At 52.9% G+C, this 23338-nt stretch overlaps 8 protein-coding genes across 8 annotated transcripts; 4 read left to right on the forward strand and 4 right to left on the reverse strand.

The window, feature by feature from the left end:
- Positions 1 to 219: 219 nt before the first annotated feature.
- BO86DRAFT_385880 (uncharacterized protein) lies at positions 220 to 982 on the reverse strand. Its single transcript, XM_025671209.1, has one exon. It carries the CDS (start codon positions 883 to 885, stop codon positions 370 to 372), a length of 516 nt encoding a protein of 171 aa, XP_025531479.1. The 5' UTR covers positions 886 to 982; the 3' UTR covers positions 220 to 369.
- Positions 983 to 3230: 2248 nt separating this feature from the next.
- BO86DRAFT_436871 (uncharacterized protein) lies at positions 3231 to 4024 on the reverse strand (the record flags this gene model as incomplete). The annotated part of the gene is made up of 2 exons (XM_025676033.1): positions 3951 to 4024; positions 3231 to 3561 (listed from the first exon to the last, which is right to left on the reverse strand). Exons 1-2 carry the CDS (start codon positions 3968 to 3970, stop codon positions 3231 to 3233), a joined length of 351 nt encoding a protein of 116 aa, XP_025531480.1. The 5' UTR covers positions 3971 to 4024.
- A 454-nt stretch (positions 4025 to 4478) lies between these two features.
- BO86DRAFT_303836 (uncharacterized protein) lies at positions 4479 to 5192 on the forward strand (the record flags this gene model as incomplete). Its single annotated transcript, XM_025667592.1, has 2 exons — positions 4479 to 4673; positions 4788 to 5192. 2 exons carry the CDS (start codon positions 4479 to 4481, stop codon positions 5190 to 5192), a joined length of 600 nt encoding a protein of 199 aa, XP_025531481.1.
- Positions 5193 to 5643: 451 nt separating this feature from the next.
- On the reverse strand, positions 5644 to 10835 carry BO86DRAFT_415868 (MFS sugar transporter; the record flags this gene model as incomplete). The annotated part of the gene is made up of 22 exons (XM_025674935.1): positions 5644 to 5691; positions 5722 to 5873; positions 5966 to 6031; positions 6087 to 6172; positions 6218 to 6254; positions 6320 to 6607; positions 6659 to 6778; positions 6828 to 7080; positions 7132 to 7878; positions 7935 to 8098; positions 8917 to 8997; positions 9053 to 9118; positions 9176 to 9348; positions 9398 to 9519; positions 9568 to 9834; positions 9888 to 10006; positions 10060 to 10114; positions 10166 to 10212; positions 10265 to 10454; positions 10511 to 10529; positions 10581 to 10700; positions 10768 to 10835. The coding sequence occupies 22 exons, from the start codon at positions 10833 to 10835 to the stop codon at positions 5644 to 5646; spliced, it is 3288 nt and encodes a 1095-aa protein (XP_025531482.1).
- A 1064-nt stretch (positions 10836 to 11899) lies between these two features.
- Positions 11900 to 13003, forward strand: BO86DRAFT_415869 (oxidoreductase, short chain dehydrogenase/reductase family; the record flags this gene model as incomplete). Its single annotated transcript, XM_025674936.1, has 4 exons — positions 11900 to 12372; positions 12448 to 12559; positions 12626 to 12739; positions 12803 to 13003. 4 exons carry the CDS (start codon positions 11900 to 11902, stop codon positions 13001 to 13003), a joined length of 900 nt encoding a protein of 299 aa, XP_025531483.1.
- Positions 13004 to 13558: 555 nt separating this feature from the next.
- BO86DRAFT_161169 (uncharacterized protein) lies at positions 13559 to 14491 on the reverse strand. The gene has a single exon (XM_025666412.1). The coding sequence runs from the start codon at positions 14145 to 14147 to the stop codon at positions 13665 to 13667; it is 483 nt and encodes a 160-aa protein (XP_025531484.1). The 5' UTR covers positions 14148 to 14491; the 3' UTR covers positions 13559 to 13664.
- Positions 14492 to 15273: 782 nt separating this feature from the next.
- BO86DRAFT_385884 (uncharacterized protein) lies at positions 15274 to 16450 on the forward strand. Its single transcript, XM_025671210.1, has one exon. It carries the CDS (start codon positions 15661 to 15663, stop codon positions 16303 to 16305), a length of 645 nt encoding a protein of 214 aa, XP_025531485.1. The 5' UTR covers positions 15274 to 15660; the 3' UTR covers positions 16306 to 16450.
- Positions 16451 to 21473: 5023 nt separating this feature from the next.
- On the forward strand, positions 21474 to 23144 carry BO86DRAFT_161356 (uncharacterized protein). The gene is made up of 2 exons (XM_025666413.1): positions 21474 to 22572; positions 22656 to 23144. Exons 1-2 carry the CDS (start codon positions 21774 to 21776, stop codon positions 23060 to 23062), a joined length of 1206 nt encoding a protein of 401 aa, XP_025531486.1. The 5' UTR covers positions 21474 to 21773; the 3' UTR covers positions 23063 to 23144.
- Positions 23145 to 23338: the final 194 nt, after the last annotated feature.

The raw sequence follows: 23338 nt of genomic DNA on the forward strand, positions 1-23338 counted from the left end.
GTTTGTATTCGATCTTCTCCCGTTGTTCCAAGCAACAATCTCGCCCCCGCATGCGTCGCTAAAAAAAAAAACCTCCTTTATGTACAGGAACTCAGAAGAATTAAAAAGAAAGTGAAAAGAGAAAAGCCAAAATGTACATGCAATCCGATTCCTACCCAGCGAACACTCTCCAGACTCCAAACTCCCATGCAGTATAGTGATGCTCTGCAGAAATGTGTTGTTTGTTTGAGGTACTTGTATCACAACCGAGAATGGTCGGTGGAAGTATCGACAGAGAGGGACAACGCAAGGTTGGTCCTGCTGATCTACTTAATTAGCAATTTCGCGCGCCTTCCATGAGACCGTAGTCAACATACCTCTGTATCATCCTCAGCCGATTACCTCCTGTCGGTGATCCGACCTCCACACGGCGCCTCCCACCGCGACGGTAATTCCCACCGCGATCGCAATCATGGTTCCCAGGATCACCACGGCAATCGCGCCTTTGGCCACGATGCGCTGCTTGCGGCTCAGCCGATTCATGCACCCGCAGTGCCGCTTCGGTTGCCCCCAGAGATTCGACGTCGACTCATGACGGCTGCCCGACTCCAGGGCGGATACGTTGAACATGGGCGGGCTCGCGGGGATGACGGGGGAACTGTAGCGCTGCTGGACGTTAGGCTGGGGTTTCTCGCTGTCCACCTTCAGGCGATTGATGTTCACGGAGGGGGTGGCATGGCGATAAAAGGGTGAGGAGGGTTTTGCGCCCACACAGGGGTTGTAGTCTCCTGGCTGAAGATCAGGGGAAGAAGCCGCCGCCGCCAGGTGTGGTGGTGTTTCAGAGTCGGCGGGGAGCTCGACCGCGGCGGGATATTTCTCGGCTTCGCACACACTGTGACCTGTCATTTCGCCAGGGTGATTCGGGGTTCGTTTGGGGTCCCTGGGAGGTGGCATGGAATATCGGATGCTGTTCTGGGGGGGAGTTGAAAGCTTGTTTGGGGCAGATTGGAGGTTTGCGACTTTGGGGTCAAAGATAGGAGTGCAGGTGTAAGTAGGTCATGAAGATCAGGTTTATCGGTGTGGAGCTCCAAAAGCAGCAGCCTAATGATAGTACAGAACTTGGTCGCAAAGGACAACGTCTGGGCCCAGGATGTCGTAGGCGTTCAATGCATGATGGAAGGGGGTAATAGCAGTGTCTTGGTGGTGGCTTCCTGAGGCGTGCAGCGGGTTCCAGTTGCGACTCGGGCTCGCCATGGCAAGATCCATCCTGATCTTTTGTGTCTTCTCATCGGCGGGAGCTAACGATGACAGTTGAGGAGATGCAGACAGCATTCCTATTGTTTTCAGTGGGCTGGCCCTGATCCGGCCACTTGGGTGGCGGTCTGGAGTCACTGGGGCAATCGGAAGTATTTGCATGCTTCTATTTTGGTCGGGACTGGCCGCTTTCGACACTTGGCTGTGGGTGAATGCTTGTTTGCACTATCCATTATCTCGATAATCAGTATATCAGTATTGCTGGATAGACGTGACTGTAAGCGATTCACTCTTGTAGGTATCCAAATTAAACAACGAAGGAGTAAATAGAAAGCCTACTATTTATTGCCCATGGTGGGGGGCCAAGGCTACCGTGGACGGGATGTGTTAGATGGATATATATCTCCGACATGAATCTCGCCAATCCTATACCACAACCACAATGCACCTATTTACCTGCTCAATCTCTTTTCAAACATCAATCAATGACTTACAAAATCAAGTTAAAAGCATGATAGACTTAAGTTATCCCGAACAGTCTAGTTATCGACTTGTTCTTCTACTGCTGTCAACGCATGGTGAGCAGATATAGTACCTAGTGCCTCCCCTCCAGTCTAAAAATAATGATGCAATACCCGACCTCACTCCCTGCTTGATTACATCCGCACCGAATACAAATAGACTACACATAGACCGACTAAAACGCTAAGAAAGACAAACAATACTCAGTTGCATCTCAACCGACGAACAAGCTGACCGACCTACACTAACCTTCAACAAGAATTATCATCCCGGTGCTTAACCTATAAGCCCACACATCGTCTACGATAGACAGAGTCTAGACCTTCAACACACAGCAAGTGCTCTCAGTCATCAATGCTGTCTGCCACCGTCTACCACCAGATCTAAGAAAGGAACAATAGCCCACCCCGAGCCACTCAATCAATCCCCATCCCACCGCCCGATGATCTCAACATCCCCCAATTCCACACCAGCACTTCCCTTCCTCAACTCACTCCGCTCGTTGACTAGGATACACCTTCCCCCTCACACCCAAGACCACCAACTCAAGTATGTGTTCGCCCACGGAATGTAAGACACTCACCAATGAGCCGAAGAATTGAGTTGTTTCCGGCCAAAGGGGGGGGGGGGGGGGCGAAAGGGCAGGGTCCACCGCACTCATCCGTTCATCCCTTGATGCCCCTGCGCACTACTTTGTATCCCGCCCAGCATTCCCAGCAACTCAACGGTTGCGAGAAACGGGAAATATGAATCAATGTCTCTCTTCTTCCTCCCAGGGTACTTACCAGTTTTCCATGGAGTTATTTCAAAGAAAACAAAAGAAAGGAATCATCGTGGTCAGATATCCCCGCAATGGCTTCGTGTAGTCCCGGGAGACCGGGCCTCCTGAGATTCGCTGCCTGAGTCACGTTCATGAACCTAGAAACCCCAGCCACCGTCCATGGAGTATGACGGCTTTTTTTCTGCTTATTCATTTGGTCTCTCGGCTGAGTCACTTGGGCAACGGGTGTGGAGTTTCCACCGCCGAGAGTTGAGAGGTTCTGTCGAGGCCTTGTGTCGCGTGACCATCTTCCCCAAACCCTAAAGTGAGAGTGGACAGATGCGCGGAGAAGACTGCTTGACTAATGACATGGTGGAGTAAGAACGAGTAAGAATACTGCTAGGTACTGTATCTTCGAGAGAACTAAGGTAATCTGCGTCGAAAGTCATTATTCCAAAAGTATGATTACCGTCATCAACCACCATCACACTCACTCAGCCAACACCATCCTCACGCCCAAAAACCACCACACCCAGCTCTAAAGGAAATAAACCCAAACCCAAGTAAGCCCAACCGCACACGCAACAGCGTCGAGCGGACTATGCCCCAAACCTCAACCTGGAACCCTCAAACTCAAGTCAATTCCCAGCTATAAAAAACTCTCACCACCAAATCCCATCCGAACTATATACATCCTTCTAGCCCGAAACGATGATCACAACAACCCAATCACAATATCCCCATACAGCTGCGCATCCAACTCCAGCTTGACCTTCGCATGGAGGTTCAAATGGATCCGAATCCGTAGACTCTCCTTGCCGTCCTCCTCCTGCGTGGCCCCGGGCGCCTTCATCCCGCTGTTCGGGACCAGGCCATTGGGTGTGGTGGTGGTCGTGGCGGCGGCGGCGGCGGCGGCGGCGGCGGCGGCAGGGGGTTCCGTTGTGAGGCTCTCGGCCGCGGCAGGGGCAGAGGAGTCCAGCTCATCCTCCGGGTGGTCTTTGCTGGTGCTGTTCTTGCGGCCGCCGGTGGGGCGGGTGTCGGGGGGGCTGGTTCCGGCAGTGGCGGGAGAGGCGGGGTGGTTAGTGATTTAGTTGTGGTTGTGGAGTCATAGGGAGATTTGGGTGGAGAACAAGCAAGCAGCAGATGAAGAGGAGGAGGGCTTTGGAAGGTAATAAAGGAAGGGTGATGGCTTGGTGATTGGGTGGAGGTGGAAGTGCAGAAGGAAGTGAAGAAGTAGATGAGGGTGAAGATGATTTTATAGACGGATATTGTCCATGCTTTGTCTTCTTCCTCTTCTATTTCTGCTTCGTCCAGTACTTGGTGAAAGCGTCAGGGTCATGCCGGACATCATGTACATGTATCGGGCGGAGGTGGAAGAATGAGACAGATAGATTAAGTTGAATTGCCCCAGGACCGACAAGAGAAGAGGACATACCTGGTAATGGACTCGGCCATTTCGACAGTCTGAGCAGATCCCGGTGCAACTGATTCGGTAGGTGGAGAGAGCAGAGGCACTGGCGTTGACGGCTGTAGAGCGCAGAGGTGATCAGGCAAGAAGAACTGGAAGTAAAAATAAGACGTGGACGAGGTTGAGCTTATTTCAGAGGCAGGCATGACAGCCTGAAGGACGAACAAGAGAGCATAATTGATCTATGGAGTATTGTAAAGCGTGACCTCATCGCCGTTTAATCACAAGGTGAAGCTACCTTGCCTGGCAGCGACGCGGCGCTCTGGATGGAGCAGACTCCACCTACCACCTGTAGCTGCCAACCAGTCATATTTAACTCACACTTAACCTCACCTCGTAGTTAAGCTGGAAGAATGCTTACGGTTCTCACCTGGCGTGGGCAGAAGGCAATCGTCGGCCTTGTCTAGAATATCTATCGAATGGTCATACTCGTTCTTTCACATCCTCTCAACGCAACCAGCAACGCCCGCCACCATGGTGATAGGAATTGCAGTAATGGCAGCTCTGCTGCCCACCATGATTGGCCTGAATGAAGCTTCCCAGCACACCCGCGACCATGAAGAAGATCGACGAGCATCAGCCCGCAAGCAGCGCTGCCATCTAATTGCCAGCTGCTCGCTCACCCAAGGGACCCCTAGTCAGCACGAAGAAATTCAGAACGCAAAAGTATTTGTGAGTCAAGACGGCCGAGTGAGTCTGCCTTTGCTTCCTTCCTCAGCTACTGGCTGTCTACAGGAGACAATCGTCATTCAAACGTCGCAGCAAAGTTAAATGAAAACAACCCGTCCTATTGCGAACACACAGCTCTACATCACGAAACAGGCACCGAGCACGATGTCTCCCTTCAATGGAGGGTTTTATACTCATCCAGCATTCCCGACTGATAATACCTCCGGGCTGGTGACTGTAACAGGCGAACAACCACCTACTTTACGGTGGGTGTTTCTAGACGCGCAAACCCACGAAGTGCGTTGGGGTAGTCGACCCGACAGTGAGGGCCACGTCTGTGGGCCCTTTGACTGGACCAAGGATGAACAGCGATTGACGCTGGATGGGTGGGAGGGCTGGCTGGCGGTGCGATTGCCGGATGATGAGGCCGGAACCGGGCTTTGGCGGCTATACTTCGACCTGAACGATGACGGAGCAGATCTGCCAGTTGGAGCGCAGGGATTGGAGATTGTACTAAGGCGGGTAGCGGCGGAAGCCTGAGGGATTGATTGTGCTGTGTTCATGAATAGATCATTGAAGATGGCGTAGTCTAGATAGAGAGTGTCAAGATGACGAATCGCGCGGAGGGTGGAGCGGTGGAGTGACTGGTGGAGTGGAGTGGACAGCAGCAAGACATCGGCTCTGGTGGATCTGGTGGCGGATCGCACAAACCACAAGCTGCTGCCGCCATGGAAAAGCCCGAGCTGGCACTTGGGGCTCCACCCTTTCCCACCTAATATTTTGTCAAGCTGCGTTGTTTCAAACTCTCTCTCTGCCTGGTATTTTTGCCGGTTGCGCGTTGGCAAACTGATGTATACGCTGTCTCAGCATGTGAAATGCCTGTTGGTGCCTCTTTAGCCGTCTAATTCGGTCTCATTCCAGGGCACTAGTCCGACTAGCTGTGGGGGGCGTCCTGCTTGATTTATTGTCGCGTCTGCATCCGGAGTATGTCTCACAAGGTGGAATGGGAACATGTGCTGCCTCGAACACTCGGCGGAGTCTGCAGATTCGTATCTCGCTGCATGTCCACTCGCATATTTTCCTCCATTTCCTCTGCTTCCTCCTCATCTCCCCAGAATTCTCGAAGGTCTTCTGCTCGCCAGCTTGTTGCCCAACCCGTCTCCCGCTCGATACGCGTCAGCGTCTGAACGATAGCGGCATGCTCGGAATGGTGAGACATCACTTTGCCGGCCAGCCAGAGAGGTTGCAATGCGTTGGTCCAACAGCCACTACTATGGATTAGCGCCTTGTTATAGATCGTGATACTGTGGGACTCCGCACTGATGGGTGTTCGAAACCGAAATAGCGCAGATCTGTCGTGCATGCCAGAGGACAGACTTCTAAATCCAATATTAGCGACTGAATAGCCTGGGGAGCTCGCCAGCAAGAGCTTACCGTTCGGCGTCGCTGCATTGAAAGGGTCTTCGGCTTTCCCTGGAGTAGGAGAAGAGCGCAGGCATGATAAAGTTGGTTCCCAGATACTGAGGCGTCAGAAGGCGACATATGAGCGCTTGAGAGTCACTTACTAGCAGCGCCATTCCCATACAGCACGGTCGGAAACGGCTTATCATTACCCGCCCCAACCGACGCGGTCGGGATACTAAATAATGGCTTCATCTGGCTGGGACGATTCTCGTACCACTGTTCTACATCATGCAGAAGTTGTTGCCATCGGTCAACATACGAGTGGCCATCTTCCAGGATGCCGTGATAGTATGTGGAAAGTCGAGCGGAACCAAATAGCACGCCCAGTGTCTGCGCACATAAGAACACAGTGTAATTGGCATATGTATCGAAAGCATAAACATTTGATGCCAGGAACAGCTGTGCAGCGTCGGCTGGGGTCATGTCGCGCGGAATCCAGTTGCGGATGGGTATGATGGTTTCTTCTTCCGAGATGAGGCCACCGCAGACGTCTAAGAACATATTAGATCACTCGGGGTAGAGAAAGCAGGCGGTCGGCATACCCATTCTCGCGAAGCACCAGAATAGTGCCTGTTCCTCTTTGCCAGAGAATCCGTTGATTTCAGCAGCCTGGATCAAATATGCACACCCATCGAGATGACGCCGCCACTCTTTGGGGTTGCCTGGTGACCACAATCAGATGTGCCAGATTTAAGAATAAATAGAACGTACAGCTAAGCATTTCTAACACGCAGAGAATGACGCAGGAGGCGATGACAGGAGTGCTCTTGCTTTCAAGCTCAGGAAGAAGCAGATGGATTGCTTCTTGGTACAAGGACAGACTTTCGGATTGAGACTTTCTGTTCTGCTTCCGCTCCATCTGCCGAGCGGACAGGGCTAGAATTGAGTAGCGGAGATGAGGTGCTGACTTGGCCATTTGCGGAAAGGTTGAGGCAAAATGACGATGATTGTCAAACATGTCAAGCTGGAGGGTCAGTATATGCTGACCGTTGTAACACGCTCGTACCGAACTCACCCAAAGACATATCTCGTTGAGGTAATTCTGCCACAGAACATTCTCGCGTTCTGGGTGTAGCTCAAACTCGCGCCCTGTTCTCTGATGGGAGATGACAAGAAATTCTGTTCTTTCACAATCTTCTAGCACTGTGATTCCGGGCTCCGGCACGATTTCAGGAGTTCTACCCCGACTTGGGATATCCGGTCGTGCAGTCCAAAGCTGCCGGTTGCGAAGAGTAGTATGAAGAGCCTCATAAGCAGATCCCGGAACAAAAACATCGTTGGTAAATCTGACTGCATCAGAGAACACGCTCTGGTCAAACATGGGCGAGGGTATCGTATGATAGACGTTGGACGCTGAATGAGGGAACTGCCCGGGGTTCCCCGTCAGATTCTGAACAGCTGCCAGTTCATCGACAACAAAATCAGGGCTAGAATGCATATATGGATGGTAATGAGACGCATCTGGAGAACTGTGGGCTGCGCGCTCCACACCTACGGCAGACTGTTGCGGATCCAGTCTGTCTGAATTTCGGAAGCTCTCATGCGATAGCGGTGAGAGTCGCTCCGCGGTACGCGGGCTGAGAGGAGGATCAACAATCCGAGTGCTCGGCGAAGGAGACTTTGGCCCTGTGCATGCGTTGAGGTTCTCATAGCTATCGCCATCTCCTAAGGGTGCTGATGATGCGACACGCTCATCAACTGATCGTCGAGATTGCTTAACGGCCGTTGTCTTGGCAGATCGCGCCGGAATAACATTCAAGATCTGAAACCGTCAGGTGGATATTTGCAAATTGACCTGCCTGATCGACTGTACTGTACCTTGAATTTACTCTGACGAGATGCACGACCGGCAGCTTGGTTCATGGAAGGATGCTCGGGTTCGAGGACTTTGAGATTGGCCTCTCGAAAAGACCCCAGTCGCCGCCATTCACACGTGTCGCCTCGACGTTTGCAGCCCAAGCAAACCGGCTTTGCTTCATCGCCTGGGACTGTCAGTTCATTGACTCATTGACCTCTGAGCAGCAAGATGAGAGAGTGAATCATTACATTTTCTGCGGCGACGGCTGCAATTGATACAGCCGGTACGAGTACGTCTGCGCGGCGCAAGGCGGGATGTGTCAAGGGTAGCGCGCATGTTGTGGCACAGATCGATCTCTGATTCTACCGCCATGCTTGATTCAAAAAGAAAGAAAAATCTGGGGATAAGATGGAAAGGATCAAGGTACGCAGCATTGATGGAAAGTAGCTGCAGAAACGAAGACTGCGGGGGTCAACAAGAATCCCAGATGGAGAGCGGAGGAAAATTTCCCGATCGGGTAGAGATAACCGCCGAAGATGTGGGGAAAGGAAGAAGAAGAACCCGGGGGGTTTCCCCGGACCGCAGCTGCCTGTTTTGGAGGGGCTCGTGCTTGTCACCAGGCTTTCAATAAAATTGCTTCATTATCACGGTAGTTACTGCAGATGCTGAGGATACTGCAGATACTGGATATCTCAAGTCTACTTACAACAAGCACGAACTCTGTACGCCTTAGGTGACAGATCTGCCCGTTACTCAACATGCTCAATCATGCCTACCTCCTTGTCTCCCATGCGCTCACTGACATCGCCCACTGCGCCCATCGACGGGTGCCAGTGAAGCTGGACTTTCTCTCCCGTGAAAAGCAAATCCACTTGTTCCAGCGTCAGGTTGCGTGTCTCGGGATAGAAGAAGTAGATCAAGGGGAGGAAGCAGAAATTAAACACTAGCGACTCACGTTAGCCCTGGCTGACATCCCTTTGCCTAATATGGGGGGATTCTTACCAGCAAAGTAGATATACGTGCGATAGCCAATGCTATCAATACTGACGGGCGTGATTTCCACGACGAGGAAGGTAAAGATCCCTACAGATGGCAGTCAGCATACCTCCTCCTGCCTTTCACCCATCGGCATGCGTACAATTGGTGGCAGTAGCCAATGCGGCAGCGCGGCTTCGGATCGCCAGCGGGGCATATTCGGCAGGCACTGTGCGATCGGTCAGTGAACCTTCGTGTGTGCGGAGGATGTGGGAGCCAAACTTACATAGCCACGGAATAGCCAGCAGGCCGACGGCAAAGAAGAAATTGAAGAGAAACAGCATCACTGTGGCCACGATACCGGCCGCATGGCCGCCATCATACACAGTGCCAGCCAAAACAGCCATGCAGCCACATTGTCCCGCCGCTGCAAAGAGCATAAGTTTCCGACGACCCAGCCTGTTCAAATTAGCAGCCGAGCTGGTGAGTTTGAGTGCAAGAACTGTACCGATCAATAGTCCAGACGGGGACAAAGGTGGAGATAAAATACGCTACCCCGTTAAAACCGGCCATCAGGAGGGCCAAGTTGTGGCTCATACCAACCGAGTTCTCGAAGATTACCGTGTTGTACTGCGTTCGGTCAGCAAGACATTATCAGTTTAGATTGTTCTAACTCACATAAGTGATCAGATTCACTCCTGACATCTGCTGCATGAACTGTCCCCCCATCCCCAGAAGCGTGCGGTAGAAGAACTTCTGAGGCCCGTTGCTGAAAATCATGCCAAAGGATCCTTCTTGCGACGCTGCCTGCTCCTCCGCAATAGCACGAGAGATCTCTTCTACCTCTGTCGTGACAAGGGTGTCAGACTCGGAGATTTGGTCCGCGTTAGGCTGAACAGCCCAGATAATGTGCTGCGCCTTGTCGCGTTGGCCGTGGGAAATAAGCTTTCTGGTGTTAGCTTCCAAGCCCAAAAGCCCTTCAGGGCAGCAACACTCACCCAACGAGGCGACTCAGGCAAGACAATCACCCCCAGAAGTGTGATAATGGCAAAGAGAATCTGCAGCGCGATAGGGAACCGGAATTGAGCTTCACTGTTGACATAACTCATTCCATAATCTGAGCACTTTAGCATGTGTGTGGCGGGACTGGGAAGCAGCAGATAGACTCACCAACCCAGTAGGCCGTCATGACACCAAATATGTTGATTGTGAGCTCGATTGCCAGCTATCCGAGGTCAGCACCGACCCCACCGATATTGACACAGAAGCCACATACCCCTTTTCCTCGACTGGATGCTTTGCTCAACTCCGAATGCCACACCGCTACTCCCATCAGCCTGCATTCCAAAGGAGAGTACTCTGAGGGCCGACGTACGGATTGTACTGGTATTGAGACCATTGCCGACGCCGGCCACGATCCGCCCCACAATCAACTGCGGGATACCATACGCGCTGCACTGAATCGCCGCCCCGACGCTGAGGATAATGCAACCCGCAATGATACACATCCGACGGCCAACCTTCTCACCCGCGAACAGAGCAATCAGGGCACCCAAGAAGCAACCCTACTCCATGGTCAATTGGTGTGCCAACGGAAGGAATTGAAGTATCATCGACATACAATCTCGTAAATAGCAACCCTAGCCCCAGTCAGCTCGCTGCACACAACACTTCCACAGATGCCGACTTACACCGTGCCTTGCAGTGAGGAACTGCCATGTCCTGTGGAGGTCGTGTCGATTTGCGGGAATGTCCGAGTGAATGCAGTACCGGTCAAAAGACCTGACATAACACCTTGATCATATCCGAATCTAAATCTCCAGTCAGTCTTGGTCCGATGACCGACAAAGATGAACGAATGCGTGGATGATGACTCACAGCAGGAAACCACTTCCTGCAGTGGCAGTGATAGCCAGCGAAAGTGGCTTACCAGTGAGAACGGTCATGTCTTTTCGTAAATAGGCGTGAAATTGAGATTAGAGACAATGCTAGCAAACTAGGGCTCACATTGACTCCGATCTATTGGGGCTTCATCTACTTTTATAGGGCTGGGCTGGGCTGGGCTGGGGTAGGGTTAAATCGCCGAAAGACGGGCAGAAGGACGCGAGTAGGACGTCATTTTCATGGGGTGGTTTTTTGCGGGGAACGGACACGAGGAACCCGGGGTCGTTTTATTGGGAAGCGGAGAACAAACACAAACCCTCTTTCCAAGGAATTATAGTCCGACACGGAACCATAGCGTGCTCTGGGGTTCCATTGTTCGATGTTGATTCATGCTCCCCCGAAACAACTTTTGCAGTGCTTCAACAGTTTGGCGCCTTGTCGTCGTTGTATCATAAGTCGAATATAGCGAAAACGTTGGCCTGGTCATTGAAGTCTGCACGATCATAAGCATCAAGTCGGATGTTTGCGTACGTACAGTACCTCCATTCTGCACGACATCATCTGTTTTCAATCAACCTCCGCTTCATGAATTAGGCTGAGTGGGTTTGGGTTTGGGGCATCGCCAAGTTTGCGCTCGTGTATTCCCCAATTTGGAAATCTTTGGCGCCTCGGCACGACCCACAGTGGGATGAGCCGAAGGGAATCGGGAAAGCAACGAGTTTCAATCAATGATTCATCCCGGACTTTCCCCTTCAGGGAGGCTTTAGCACCACCCGCTCGCGTACTACATACAGTACCTTCAAGATCACAGGCAGTTCCTGGACAGCGGCGCTATTACCATAGATCAGTGGATCAGATGGCACAGCAATCGTAGCGCAGCAATGAAGACGGTCCCTGCGCGAAACGCAAGCCAGATGCGTTCTAACAGGAGGTCTGTCCTGTCCCACAGCAAGATTCCTCCTACTTACGTTAAGCATAAGCGCAATCCATTTACCAACTGCACATCACCCCCAGATTACCGTAGTCTCAGTCTCGCCACGAAAACCTTCATTTAAACTCCCCTTGCCCCATACTCACCCTGACCACCTCGCCTGCACGCAAAGTCCTCTCTACTCAAGTTCCCACCATGTCCCCTTCCATCGCCGACAACACCACCCCCGAGGTCGCTCTCGACCGCACCACCCCCGCCGTCGCCGACTCAACCCAGCCGCCGGTCATCGGGCGCACGAACGACCTCTTCTCGCTCGGCAATCGCACGGTCGCGATCACCGGCGGCGGCCGGGGCCTGGGGATTGTGCTGGCGGGGGCCGTCATCGAAGCCGGCGGCGACGTCGTGTGCCTGGATCTGCTCCCCGCGCCCAGTGCTGAAGAATGGGCCTCGGTCCAGAAGCTCGCCCGCGCGCGGCGCCTCCACGCATCCTATGTCTCGTGCGACATCACCGACGAGGCCTCCACAAGCCGGATTCTCGAGCAGATCGCCGCAGAGGCATTGGGCCGTGATATGCCCTTGCGCGGACTCATCACCTGCGCCGGGATCCAGCAGATGGTGCCCGCGTTGGAGTACCCCGTGGACATGTGGCGGAAGATGTTGGACGTTAAGTAAGCTTCCAACCACCAGGTCCACAGTTCTGTGGGGAGGATAGCGTGAAATCTGACAAGAGCCGGTACTTCTAGCGTGATCGGCACCTTCATCCCCGCCAAGCATTGCGCTCGCATCTTCAAGGAACAGAACACCCCCGCCAGCATTGTGATGATCGCTTCGATGTCCGGGCAGATCGCCAACCGAGTAAGAGATTGCCTTCTTTCCAATCATGACAGGAGAAAGAAAAGCTAACAGAGCGGCCGCACACAGGGTCTCACCTGCACAGCATACAATTCCTCCAAGGCTGCCGTCCACCAGATGTGTCGCTCTGTAGCGCAGGAATGGGGACAATATGGCATTCGCATCAACACCCTATCCGCCGGTGTAGGTTTTCTCTTATATCCTCATGTATCGAGTGATGACCGCTAACCACTGGTCCATATGCAGTACATTCGCACCGCCATGACGGATGCTCTGCTCGCGGAGAAGCCGGAGGTGGAGGAGACCTGGATGCGGGGTGCGCTGCTGGGCCGCCTGGGCGTGCCCGAGGACTTCAAGGCGCCCACGGTGTACATGTTGGCCGATGGCAGCGGATTTATGACGGGAGCGGACTTGAGGGTAGATGGGGGACATTGTGCTTCGGCTTGAGTGCGGGAATTAATCTGATAGATGGCGTTCAGGTAGATTGGGGAATGCATTTCGTTCAACTTCATAGGTCGTTCATCTGCGGTGATCAGTCACGGCCGTCGAGCGACAGGAGCCAGGATTCTAAGGTGTTCAAAACGCCGAAGACATGAATCTAACTGTAGAAGCACTCGACTTAGATGGAAAGGCCTGGTTCCCATGACCACAGTTCTGTTCACCTGCATGAAAAAGGTCGTATTCTTAATGTGCCCTGTGCTTGTGACCTCCTAGGCCTACGTTAACGTTTCCGAGTGCGAGTCGCTGGAACAAATGTCACTGTACGCAGAATTCCACTCAGGCGATACGCCAAAGGATTGGGACAGAAAAGGGTATAATGGGTTGGGTGCATGATTGTGGCACGCAGATATTCTCGCTTTCGGGGGAATCAATTGGTCAACATCGATTTCTATCATCTTCCCCAACTTTGCATACCCAATCAATCTTCGACCTTCTGGTAGAACCGTTCGTGCAATGATAGTCCATAACACAGCTGGGATTGGGTGTCAAGTTTCAACGCGAGAAGCTATATCCTGGCTGTCATACATCCGAATGGAACGGTGAGCGTTTTTATCCTCACACTCAACAAGGTCCGGTCTCGAACCATCCGTTAGCTTTTGATCCATCATTATTGAATGCCAGGGTGACATGGCAAGCAGTCAAAGGTCGAGCTGCATGCTTCAGGTGTGGGCTTGCATCCAACACCGAGTGGAAAGGTTGGTTGGTTGTAGCACCGAAAAACAAGACGGTGTGAGAGAATTCCCAACCAGGGTTGATGAGTAGCCAATGGGACATAACGGTACGAGCACACCAGTCCTTCCTCATGGCTACCGAGGTAAATAATGAAGATAATTGTCAACTTTTTGATCTCCAATGCGACACTTCCTGTGCAAACGGGTGTCTCAATGTTTACCTTCTCTGCAGCATGGTGTGATAAACATTGGATATCATGATAGACCCACCAACATAGGCCAGCCTGCAAGAAGAGCGGGGATGCGCATACTCTACCAGGGCCACGACTCCAGAGGGTCGAGCACTCTTGCCCACAGAGGGGTAGAGGGGAGGCCCCTGCGAGCCTGAGCACGGTGCTAGTCACAGACCCCGCGCGCATAGTCCGTCATGCCATGGCAACGGAGTGACTGACAGTGCCTTGATATCAGTCCTTGGCCAATCGTCGTTCATTTTACTGAAGAGGTCCGGATGCATGAGGATATAATGCAGGCGCCAACCCGGCAGAGTCGAGATGAAGATAAAGTATGAAAACAAGCCGCGTGGAAGTCTGGGGAGATCCAGCCGCCAGGCTAGATTGACAATAGAATTGAAGCTCCCAGCAGGAAGCTCTCAGAGAGACAGCTCATAGGTGTAATGTCCATCTGATTGACGATTTGCACGATGGAATCACCGGGCGAGCCGCCACTAGGTAAGACCGGCAGATGTGTGCATTAACGCGGACGATAACGACCAGGGTCCTGAGTATTTCTGACCTGGGATGGTTTTCCGCGCAGTCAATTGGATCGAACGTACTTTGATGAGGAACATAATGTACTGTACATATTGTGCGGTGGCTCAAGGAGAGGATGAGCTTTAGCGCTGGAAAATAGCGCGCGTTAATCCCTGAGGCAGTAAGTATCTCGGCCTTGTCTTTAGTTTGCAGCATTGTATATTCGGGCTATTCGAGCAATAGAGACCAGTTTCCAAGCCCTTTAATGAATGATTATAAAGAGGATGGTCCCGATGAATGTTTGAGCTTCATCTCATCTGACCGAGTAGATGACACCTTCTCGTCAATTGTCACACATCATTGCAGATCAACCGATCTGAACCTGCAGTCGAGCGAAACACCGTCTTCCCCTCTTTCTCGCGGGAGCCAATCCACGCCAGTCAATTCTGCAGACTGATGATCCATTGCATTGGAGATCACACCTCTGTGCAGCCAGCTTGGGTGAGTTGAAACGTGTGGAGGCGGATAGATGGAGAAAGGAGTGTGGGAAAGGGTGACTCGGGGTCCTTTCGATGCAGCAGCCGCGCACCTCTCGGGGTCAAGCCATTCTAGGTCTAGCGCGTGACACTGACCTTGAATTCGTGACAGACCCTCATACTTACATGACATGCGTCTCGTTCTTTTACCGTCATAATACCCGTACTGTACGCGAAATCCGCCTGCCTCTCCTGTCTGGGCTGTCGGCGTCAATTCGAGATAAATAATAATCCTCGCCCTCCACGTCTCGCCCGCCCTCCATCCCTTAACCTCCCTCCCCCCTCCTTTACTTCTTCTCCTGAGAGAGAGGATATCACGAAAGAAAGTTCCTTCCCGGTCTTTCTCTATTCTTATCACAGCTGCGACGTTCCCGGTTGGATCGCTTCAGTCCACCTAGTCCCGGCTTGCCTACTTCTCCCCGGGTGTCGGCTGTCTCATACAGACTCAATCTATATACGACGGGTCACCCTTGTCTACTGCCACGCACGCACAACGTGACAAGGTCAGGCGCATTCTCGTCAGAACAAATCGTCACCTGGCTCGAGAGCTTCTTTTCTCCAAGACACTCTGAGCCTCTGAGCACTCTTTGTGTTCGACACATTACCTAAACTCTCGAGGACCTTCGACACATCTACATCCATCCAAAATGCCGGCGAAGCCAATCCTCCACCCGTTACAGACCCCTCGCACGATGACCTTCCCCTCCGAACTACAAGCCGACTCCGGAGCCAGTCTATCAGGGGGCGGAGCAAGGAACAGCAGTGACGACGGCCTGTCGACGCCCATCACCCCACCCGCCGCCTACACGGAATTCCTCAAGGCGCTGACCCCGATCTTCTCCCCGGCCGACGGCAATGGGGCCACCACGCGCTTCGTCTGGGACAAGGCCACGAAGACCCCGACCTCGCAACCGGCCAGTGCCGTCAGCGGCTCGTTCAACTTCTCTGATGCCACCACCAGACCCGCGACGGCGTCCCTGCCGCCGCCGACGCCGTACGGCACGGTGCCCCCGACCCGGCGGGATATGATGAACCTGCGCCGGCTGCGCATCCCGCCGGCCATGCGGTACTCGCCCACGCTGGAGACGCCCCGGAGCGCGAACTCGATCCTGTCGCCCTACTCGCCGTCGGATTGGAAGCTGCGGTATTGGGAGGGCCCGCGGAGCGCGACCGCCAGCCGGGTGAGCGTGCGGCATGTGGTCACCCACACCGTGACATATAAGCGGACGCAGCTCGAGGATCCGCCCAAGGGGAAGCGGAGAAAGCATAGCGAGGAGAAAGATGAATCGTGAAAGTTTGGTTTCCTTTAGTTCCAAGGCGCTTTTTCTTGTCTGGGTTAGGGAGCGCTGGGTTTGGCGTTGGGAGTTGGGGAGCGGATTCACTATTGGCTAGGATATAACAAATATGATCCACTCTCTCAGAGACATTTGCAAATCACTTATCCTTAGACATGGAAGTCTACTTCTCTCGTTAATGAACATAGACCCGGTAAAACACCAGCAGGGAGCAGCTACAAGCTTGTGACTGGTTCATTGGCAAACACGCGCAGACTTGGCCAATGACGACATGTCCGGAGTATGTGTACGTGGAGTCTGATCTACCAGTGACGTTGACCGTGGGTATAGTATCAGCTCCTTACTATAAGCGACCTAGTTCATTACATGTACATCAATCAGCATTCCAACGACCGACCCTGTTTCTTCCCATCAACACAGTCCGACCAAGATACATACGTACCAACATACAAACCCCCTCGAACAACGCACACTCCAACCCACAATTGACTTCAGGACAACCTCACCACCAACCCCGAGCCTCCTGCAAGGCATCTGCGCCGCATGCACCACGCCCCCCTCCCAGACCTATACCCTCCGGACCCCCCTCCAAGATCCCAAGATCCCCTCAATCCCATTCTCACCTACAGACGCAACCACGTGTTTACCCTAGAGATCCTCCCGATCCAGAGAACCCCCATCCACAGCCCAGTTCTACCCCCCAATACAAGCACAAACGCATCAGCCCCCTCAGTCCCCCTCGAGTAGCCTGTTATACCGGTAGTTCCCTTCCCTCCCAGGAAAGCACGTATAAGCGCGATTTACGAGTTAGGTGCCCAACGCAACCCTCTAGCTTCCTCCCAAGTCAAGAGCACTACGGTCTAACGGGACCCAAGCATCCGGAAGCGCGCACTGACACCGTCTAAAGTGACAGGCTCTCGCGGCGGGTGAGACGGTGTGGGTGCGGGCTGGCCACTCTCCCTATCTCAGTGGGATAGGTCGTGACCCGACCCGAGGCAGTGGTAAAGATGATTATTGGAGAGAGGAAAGTCGTAGTCAAAGTAAATCCTACCCCGGGGAAGACGGGAGGGAAACCTTTTTCGTGGGCGCGGGTTAACTGGTGAGGGGGGTTTGTGCTGGCGGGGAATGATGGGATTGCTGGTTTAATCTGGCTTATAGACGTAGTAGAATGGATAACATGACTAGGACGTTGGAGACACTCGATGTCGTCTTGTTGGTGGTCAATCTTCGAGGGGTGTGAACTAGATGGTTGTGGTTTGTTGTACGAGGTGAAGGAAGGGCTATTGTATAGATACTGATACTGATACAGAGAGATGTATGTATGAATGGCTCCTAGCTGGTAAGAATCGCACCTGAATCACTGACCCATCCAGTGTAAGATACAGCACCATCACCAGCATCGAAAGTCAAATACCAAGGTGCAGGGGAAAAAGAAGAGGCTCATCACGACCAAATACTGTACGTACATCGTAGGCTCGGTGGTGTCCAGTACGGTAACCTACCCACCATCAGCGGTAACGGTAAATAACCAATACACGCGATACCAACGCGAGCGCACGGCGGTAACCCTACCCTCCCCATTGGAACATCTACGCCCAGAGATCGTGAGCACCGCACCCCCTTTGCTAGGTCGTGAACTGAGCCACCCTTTAACTAACTAAGACTAACACTTACACTCTAATCCGCGTCCGCGTCCAAGTCCAAAGTTTCCGGGTGATTCGCCCCGTGGAGGGTAGTCTAAGGTCGAAGTCTGCCGTGCAAAACGGTCGCCGGGTTCACCCTGCTCGGGGCACTGCTCCAGCCTGCCCCCAGTGGCCGCACCTAGATCAACCTGTGATTTAGCACCTCGCGATGGGGCCAGGTCATTGGCCAGCAAAGCGCGCTGGCTGTTTCATGTTTGCTCGCTGAAGAATTGCGGGCGCAGGCAAGCGGGATTCAGGGGTGGATATTTCTGAAGTTGTACATACATTAGATTGAGATTGAGCTGTAAATAGAAAACCATGTAAGATCTTAGTGAAGAGATTGCGAGGGCTTCGAGAAAACCACCAACCACCACTCACCCTCCGTGATAGGGCTGGTCTGGTGTCTGGCACGTTGGCGCTCTACTATCCTCGATGCTCGGGTATCATATCCCCGAGCTCAATGCTAGATCGAAAGATTGTTATATGCCACCGGTAGAATAGGCACGCGTGCCTCCAAAACGCGATTTCCTTCACCACGACCTTCAATCCCTCTAGAACCTACCACACCCAACTAGACCGTGTGCTAGAAGCTGCTAGGGACTAGTATCCCTCCTCAGCTACGGAGTAGCAGCCTAGGTAAGATAAGTAGTATGGTAGCCTGGCCATGCAGACGAGACGAGCCAACCAGTAAGTAAGAAATCCCCCCCTCGGGCGCCAAAACCCACCACACGTCATCTAAACTCACCCCGCCCGCATCGATCCTTATCCCGGCGGAACCAATTGGTTCCAGGTTCCAGAACCGGGAGGGGGAAAAGCGGCGCCGACCAGACCCACCCTCGTCCCCAAGAAGTCTAGTGCCGGCGCTTAACTGCAGCTGCCACGATGTGGTCCCAGCGAAGTACTTCTACGGAGTACTGTACAGTAAGTACTTCCCTACCTCAAGCTGATGTACAACAGCCCTGCTAGTATCAGTCCCTAGTACTGAAGTAAACTATATTTAGAAAAACAAGCCTAAGGAATCGGGTACTCTCCCAAGTCATATCCATAACCATATCCAAATCCAATGCATCGAAAACACCCAAAAAGAAAGAGCGGGAGATCGAGAGAGGACACACAAGATACAGCATACTTGTACCTACAAGCCTAACCACGAAAACAAGCTCCCTTGCAATTAACCTTTGTGAAGGATTTCCCAGCCGCCCCGAAAAAAAAAAACAAAAGCCATCAGCAAAAACTCAATGTAGAAATTCAAACTCGGTTCATCACACTCCTAACGCCTTACAACCCCATGGATTTGCCGCCGTGATCTCAGCCGCTCGCACTTCGCCCCCTCCTCCCCTCCTCCCCTCATTCGGACGGGATCATCGCACGCGTCCCCATCCTTTGGAAAAATTCTATATACCAGATTCGTGCAGAGAGTTGACCTTACTCAATCGGTTTAGTCGTCTGACGGGAAGGGGGAAGGAGAAGCTGTGATGACTTTCAACTGGGATTAATAGTGGAATTAACTACTCAGCAGAGGCGGGCAGAGAGGAAAGCGGGGCAGGGAGTAGTACTATGTATGTACTATGTAGGTTGAGAGCGTCTCGCAGTTGGGCCTGATCCGGTTGGAATCTTTTCTGTCTTCTCTGCAGACTGAGGATGGATTGGTTGACTAACTGACTGATTCACTTGACTACCGCGTAACTCGACAGCAGGATGTACAGTATAACACTGTGCAGTAGGCTTCTGTGCTCCGCAGTGGAAGGAGGGAGGGGCGGCTGGTTTTCTAGTCTGCAGGATAGTCGAACAGTGCAAAGGTCAGCAGGTGAGTGGCAGACGTGAGCGCCAGACACACATCCACACTTGCTGAAGGGTGGGTAGTGTCCTGAAAACTCCCGGATATCTGCAGGCCTTCTATTTTCATCACAGACTAAGGAAGTTATTTTGGATGATGGAGGAGACCCTGAATGAGATGCTCTGATTGGGCTAAGTGCAGAAGATGCTAAGGCTATGTATGCGCACTGCTATTCTGGGATGGAGGGGTGGGCGGGGGATATTTTTGGTAACCGCTCTTATGGTGGCTGCAATGACGATGGGCCATACAGTGGGTTGCGATCGCTGCATTGGGAGCTTATATCATGAGGTTGGAGCCGGAGATCATGAGAATCATTGATGATGAACGCAGACGCTGGTCCAGGTGTGGTCGTCGACAATGCTGCTTGGATTTACATTGCAACTGACTGGATCCGAGGTCGAACGTCAACAACACACAGGATCAGATTGTCGTCAGTCCTGCCAGTGCATCGAATGGATCACCCCTCTCGATAACAATATCCTCCGGACAATTCCCAAGGACTGAATCTTGATTTGACTGGTGGAGCGTGCGTTCGCCAACCAGTGATAGTCCTCGACCTCATCGGCATTTTCGCAAGTCCGTGACGAATGGCTTGGGTCGCCGTGATTCTTAGCTGTACTTCCAGCCCATCAATATTCCAGCGCTTAGTCATGTTGATGATGTTGACTTTTGTGATGATGATTGCAGAATTCGAGTGCGTTGAATTTTGCCCCTCTCTTTCTTCCGAACAAGAGTCTGCCAATGAACGTAGACGATTCGTCTCCTTTGGTGATACTCACAGCACGGGGGGACAATTATAGAACAAATCATGGGCGGCGCGTCCGTTTCTTCGGGCAGTTTAAGCGCACAATTCCCTGCATGATCGCATCTCTTCATCACCCTTTCTTGAAGACTGTCCACCCGTGTATTGCCGCCCAGATGCTCCTCGCATTGCGGCGGTGGTATGGTACTGTTCTGTACCTTGGGGTTTGCTTACCATGACCAAAGTTACGGACGTTTTCAGTCCGATGCAAGAGGAGGGATAGGCACACGGCGATGAAGTGGTTGACCACTTGTTGGCTAGATGGTTGCTTATAGAGGGAGAGCGCCCTTCTCGCATGAGTATATCATGGAGGGATCACTCCCGCAGTGATCCATGACGAACAACACAATGAACAGGAGCAGGCTGGTCGCCGTGACCAAGGATATTGCTGACATGCCTGGCCCGACTCCTCTTTGTCGCTCCACCATTCGTGGTCTCTTTCATGCCCCTCTTCATTCTCGTTTTCTGCCTTGGATCGCTCTTCGTACCTCAAGTGGGGTACATCCAGTATACCACGAGGCCAATCAGGCATCCTTCCAAGCATGAGGCATCACCCTGGATCTGTTCTCCTCGACTTGCATGTCTGCTACCATGATGAAGGGCCCAGCAGTAAACAGCAACGCAGTGATCAGGAAGTGGCAGAAAACAGAAGAAGAATGTAGGGGTGGGGGCAATAAACAAGAGCGAGCGTTGAAGCTGCGGTGTGATGCCAAGGCTGAATCTATAATTAGAAAAAACCCATCAATTTCAGAACCCCTCAGATCAAATCAGTTCAAATCAAGTCAATAATGCAAGTCAATCAATCAATCAATCGGTCATTCAATCCATTCCACCACCATCACCAGCAAATTCTCATCTACTCTCCATCCATCTTCTCTGATCCTCGTGGACGACAAACGACCAGGCATCATCAGTCGCTCTGTTTCACCCCAACACGCGGAATCATTCCATCTCGTCTGACCCGGGATCGGCGGTTTCAGTCCCTCCAGGAGTCCAGCATCTGCATCCCCGTTTCAGATGCCTCGTTCATCTTATCAGCGACAGTCCACTGCCCTCGTCCGGTCCGCCTAGAAGGTCCCCTCTCACCTTGCATCGTCCTCCGTACTCTCCAACCACGAAAGTACCAACAAAACACCCAAGAGCCATGGCATACTCCCTCCCCACGCCCTTCACCCCCAACAACAGCGAGTTCGCTGCCCTCGACCCGTCGCGCGTCCCCGATGGCACCATCTCCATCACCGCGCTGGCTCGCTTCGAATTCGAAGCCGGCAAGGGCAACGACGGGACCAAAATCCTGATGATCGAGTGGGAAGACGACGATCTCGGCCGAACTTCCACCGACAACAGCAACAACAGCAACAACAGCAAAGGCGGCTCATGGCACGTCGCCTGGGAAGGCAAACAGGCGGTCCTCCCCGCCGACGAGAAGACCAAGGACAACACGCGCCGGTTCTACTTCCTGCTCCCGCCGCACGTCACCATCCCTCCGACCGTGACGCTCTTCTACGAAGCCGCCCCGGCCGACCACGACCCAACCGCTGCAAAAGCCCCCGAGCCGCTGCACCTGAACCCCCTACCCGCGATTTTCCCGCCGGAGCTGGGAGCGGACGGCCGGTCCGCGGGCAAGAAGGGGGTGCTGCACACCATCTGGGCGAAGAAACGGCTGCAGGTGCTGGACAAGGAGATCCGCGACGAGTGCCGGGCGAACGTCGAGGGGATCGCGCTGCACATGGCGCTGCAGGAGAAGGAATGGATCGAGACCAACTTCGGGGTCTCGTTGAACCCCGAGCGCAGCCCGCCGGCCAGCCATCCGGATCCGCATTATCCCATGGGGCCGGCGACCCCGGTGTCGCCCAGTACCACCGGTGGGGGGAAGCTGGGGGAGAAGCTGAGGGGGTTGAAGTTGCAGACGAGTGAGAAGGAGCTATCGCCAAAGGGAGAGGGTATGTCTTCGCTTCCACTCAAATCAACCGTCTTTCCTGGTCCCAACTACAAGTCCGCAGGCTAACTCACCAAACAAAAACAGGCCACGCCGGCGCCACCGCCCGCCATCTCCTCTCCCCGCAGTCCCCAGACGTCGCCGTCTCCTCCTTCACCTCCTTCCACACTCTGCACAGCAACAACAACAACAACAACAACAACACCACCACCAACAACAATCAACCCGCCCAACCACCCTCCGACCCGCCCATCCGCCCCATCATCGTCCACTACCCCCCCGAATCCCTGCAAACCCACCAATCCCCCAATCACCTGCAACAAAACCACCACCTCCTCCACCACACCGGCTTCACCTCACTAGGCACAATGACACACACCTCCAGCACGGAATCCGGATCCGGCGAGGAGCTCTTCGCCAAGGCCCTGAGTCCGCGCACGCCCGATTTACCCCGGAGTCCCTTCTCCTTCAGTCCGGGGACTTTACATATGTGAGATGTCTTGTTCCTGCCTTTTGCATCCGCGAGACTTGGGTGGTTCTGTGGTTTTTTTCTTTTGTGGTTGGTTTTTTTTTTTTTCAATCTCTATAACAAGCCTAGCATGCATGCATCTACATCACCTTCGTTTTTTTTTTTTGTTGCTTACTCCTTCGCACCTTGATGCTGTTGATATTAGCCGTGTCGTGTCCTGGACACCGTCCCTCGCTTTCCTTGTATGTTTTGTTTGATGTGTGGCTTTTTCTGCCATTTTTGTTTTTTTTTTTTTTTTTTT

This window comes from Aspergillus japonicus (genome assembly GCF_003184785.1).
Source record: "Aspergillus japonicus CBS 114.51 unplaced genomic scaffold BO86scaffold_5, whole genome shotgun sequence".
NCBI lineage: Eukaryota > Fungi > Ascomycota > Eurotiomycetes > Eurotiales > Aspergillaceae > Aspergillus > Aspergillus japonicus.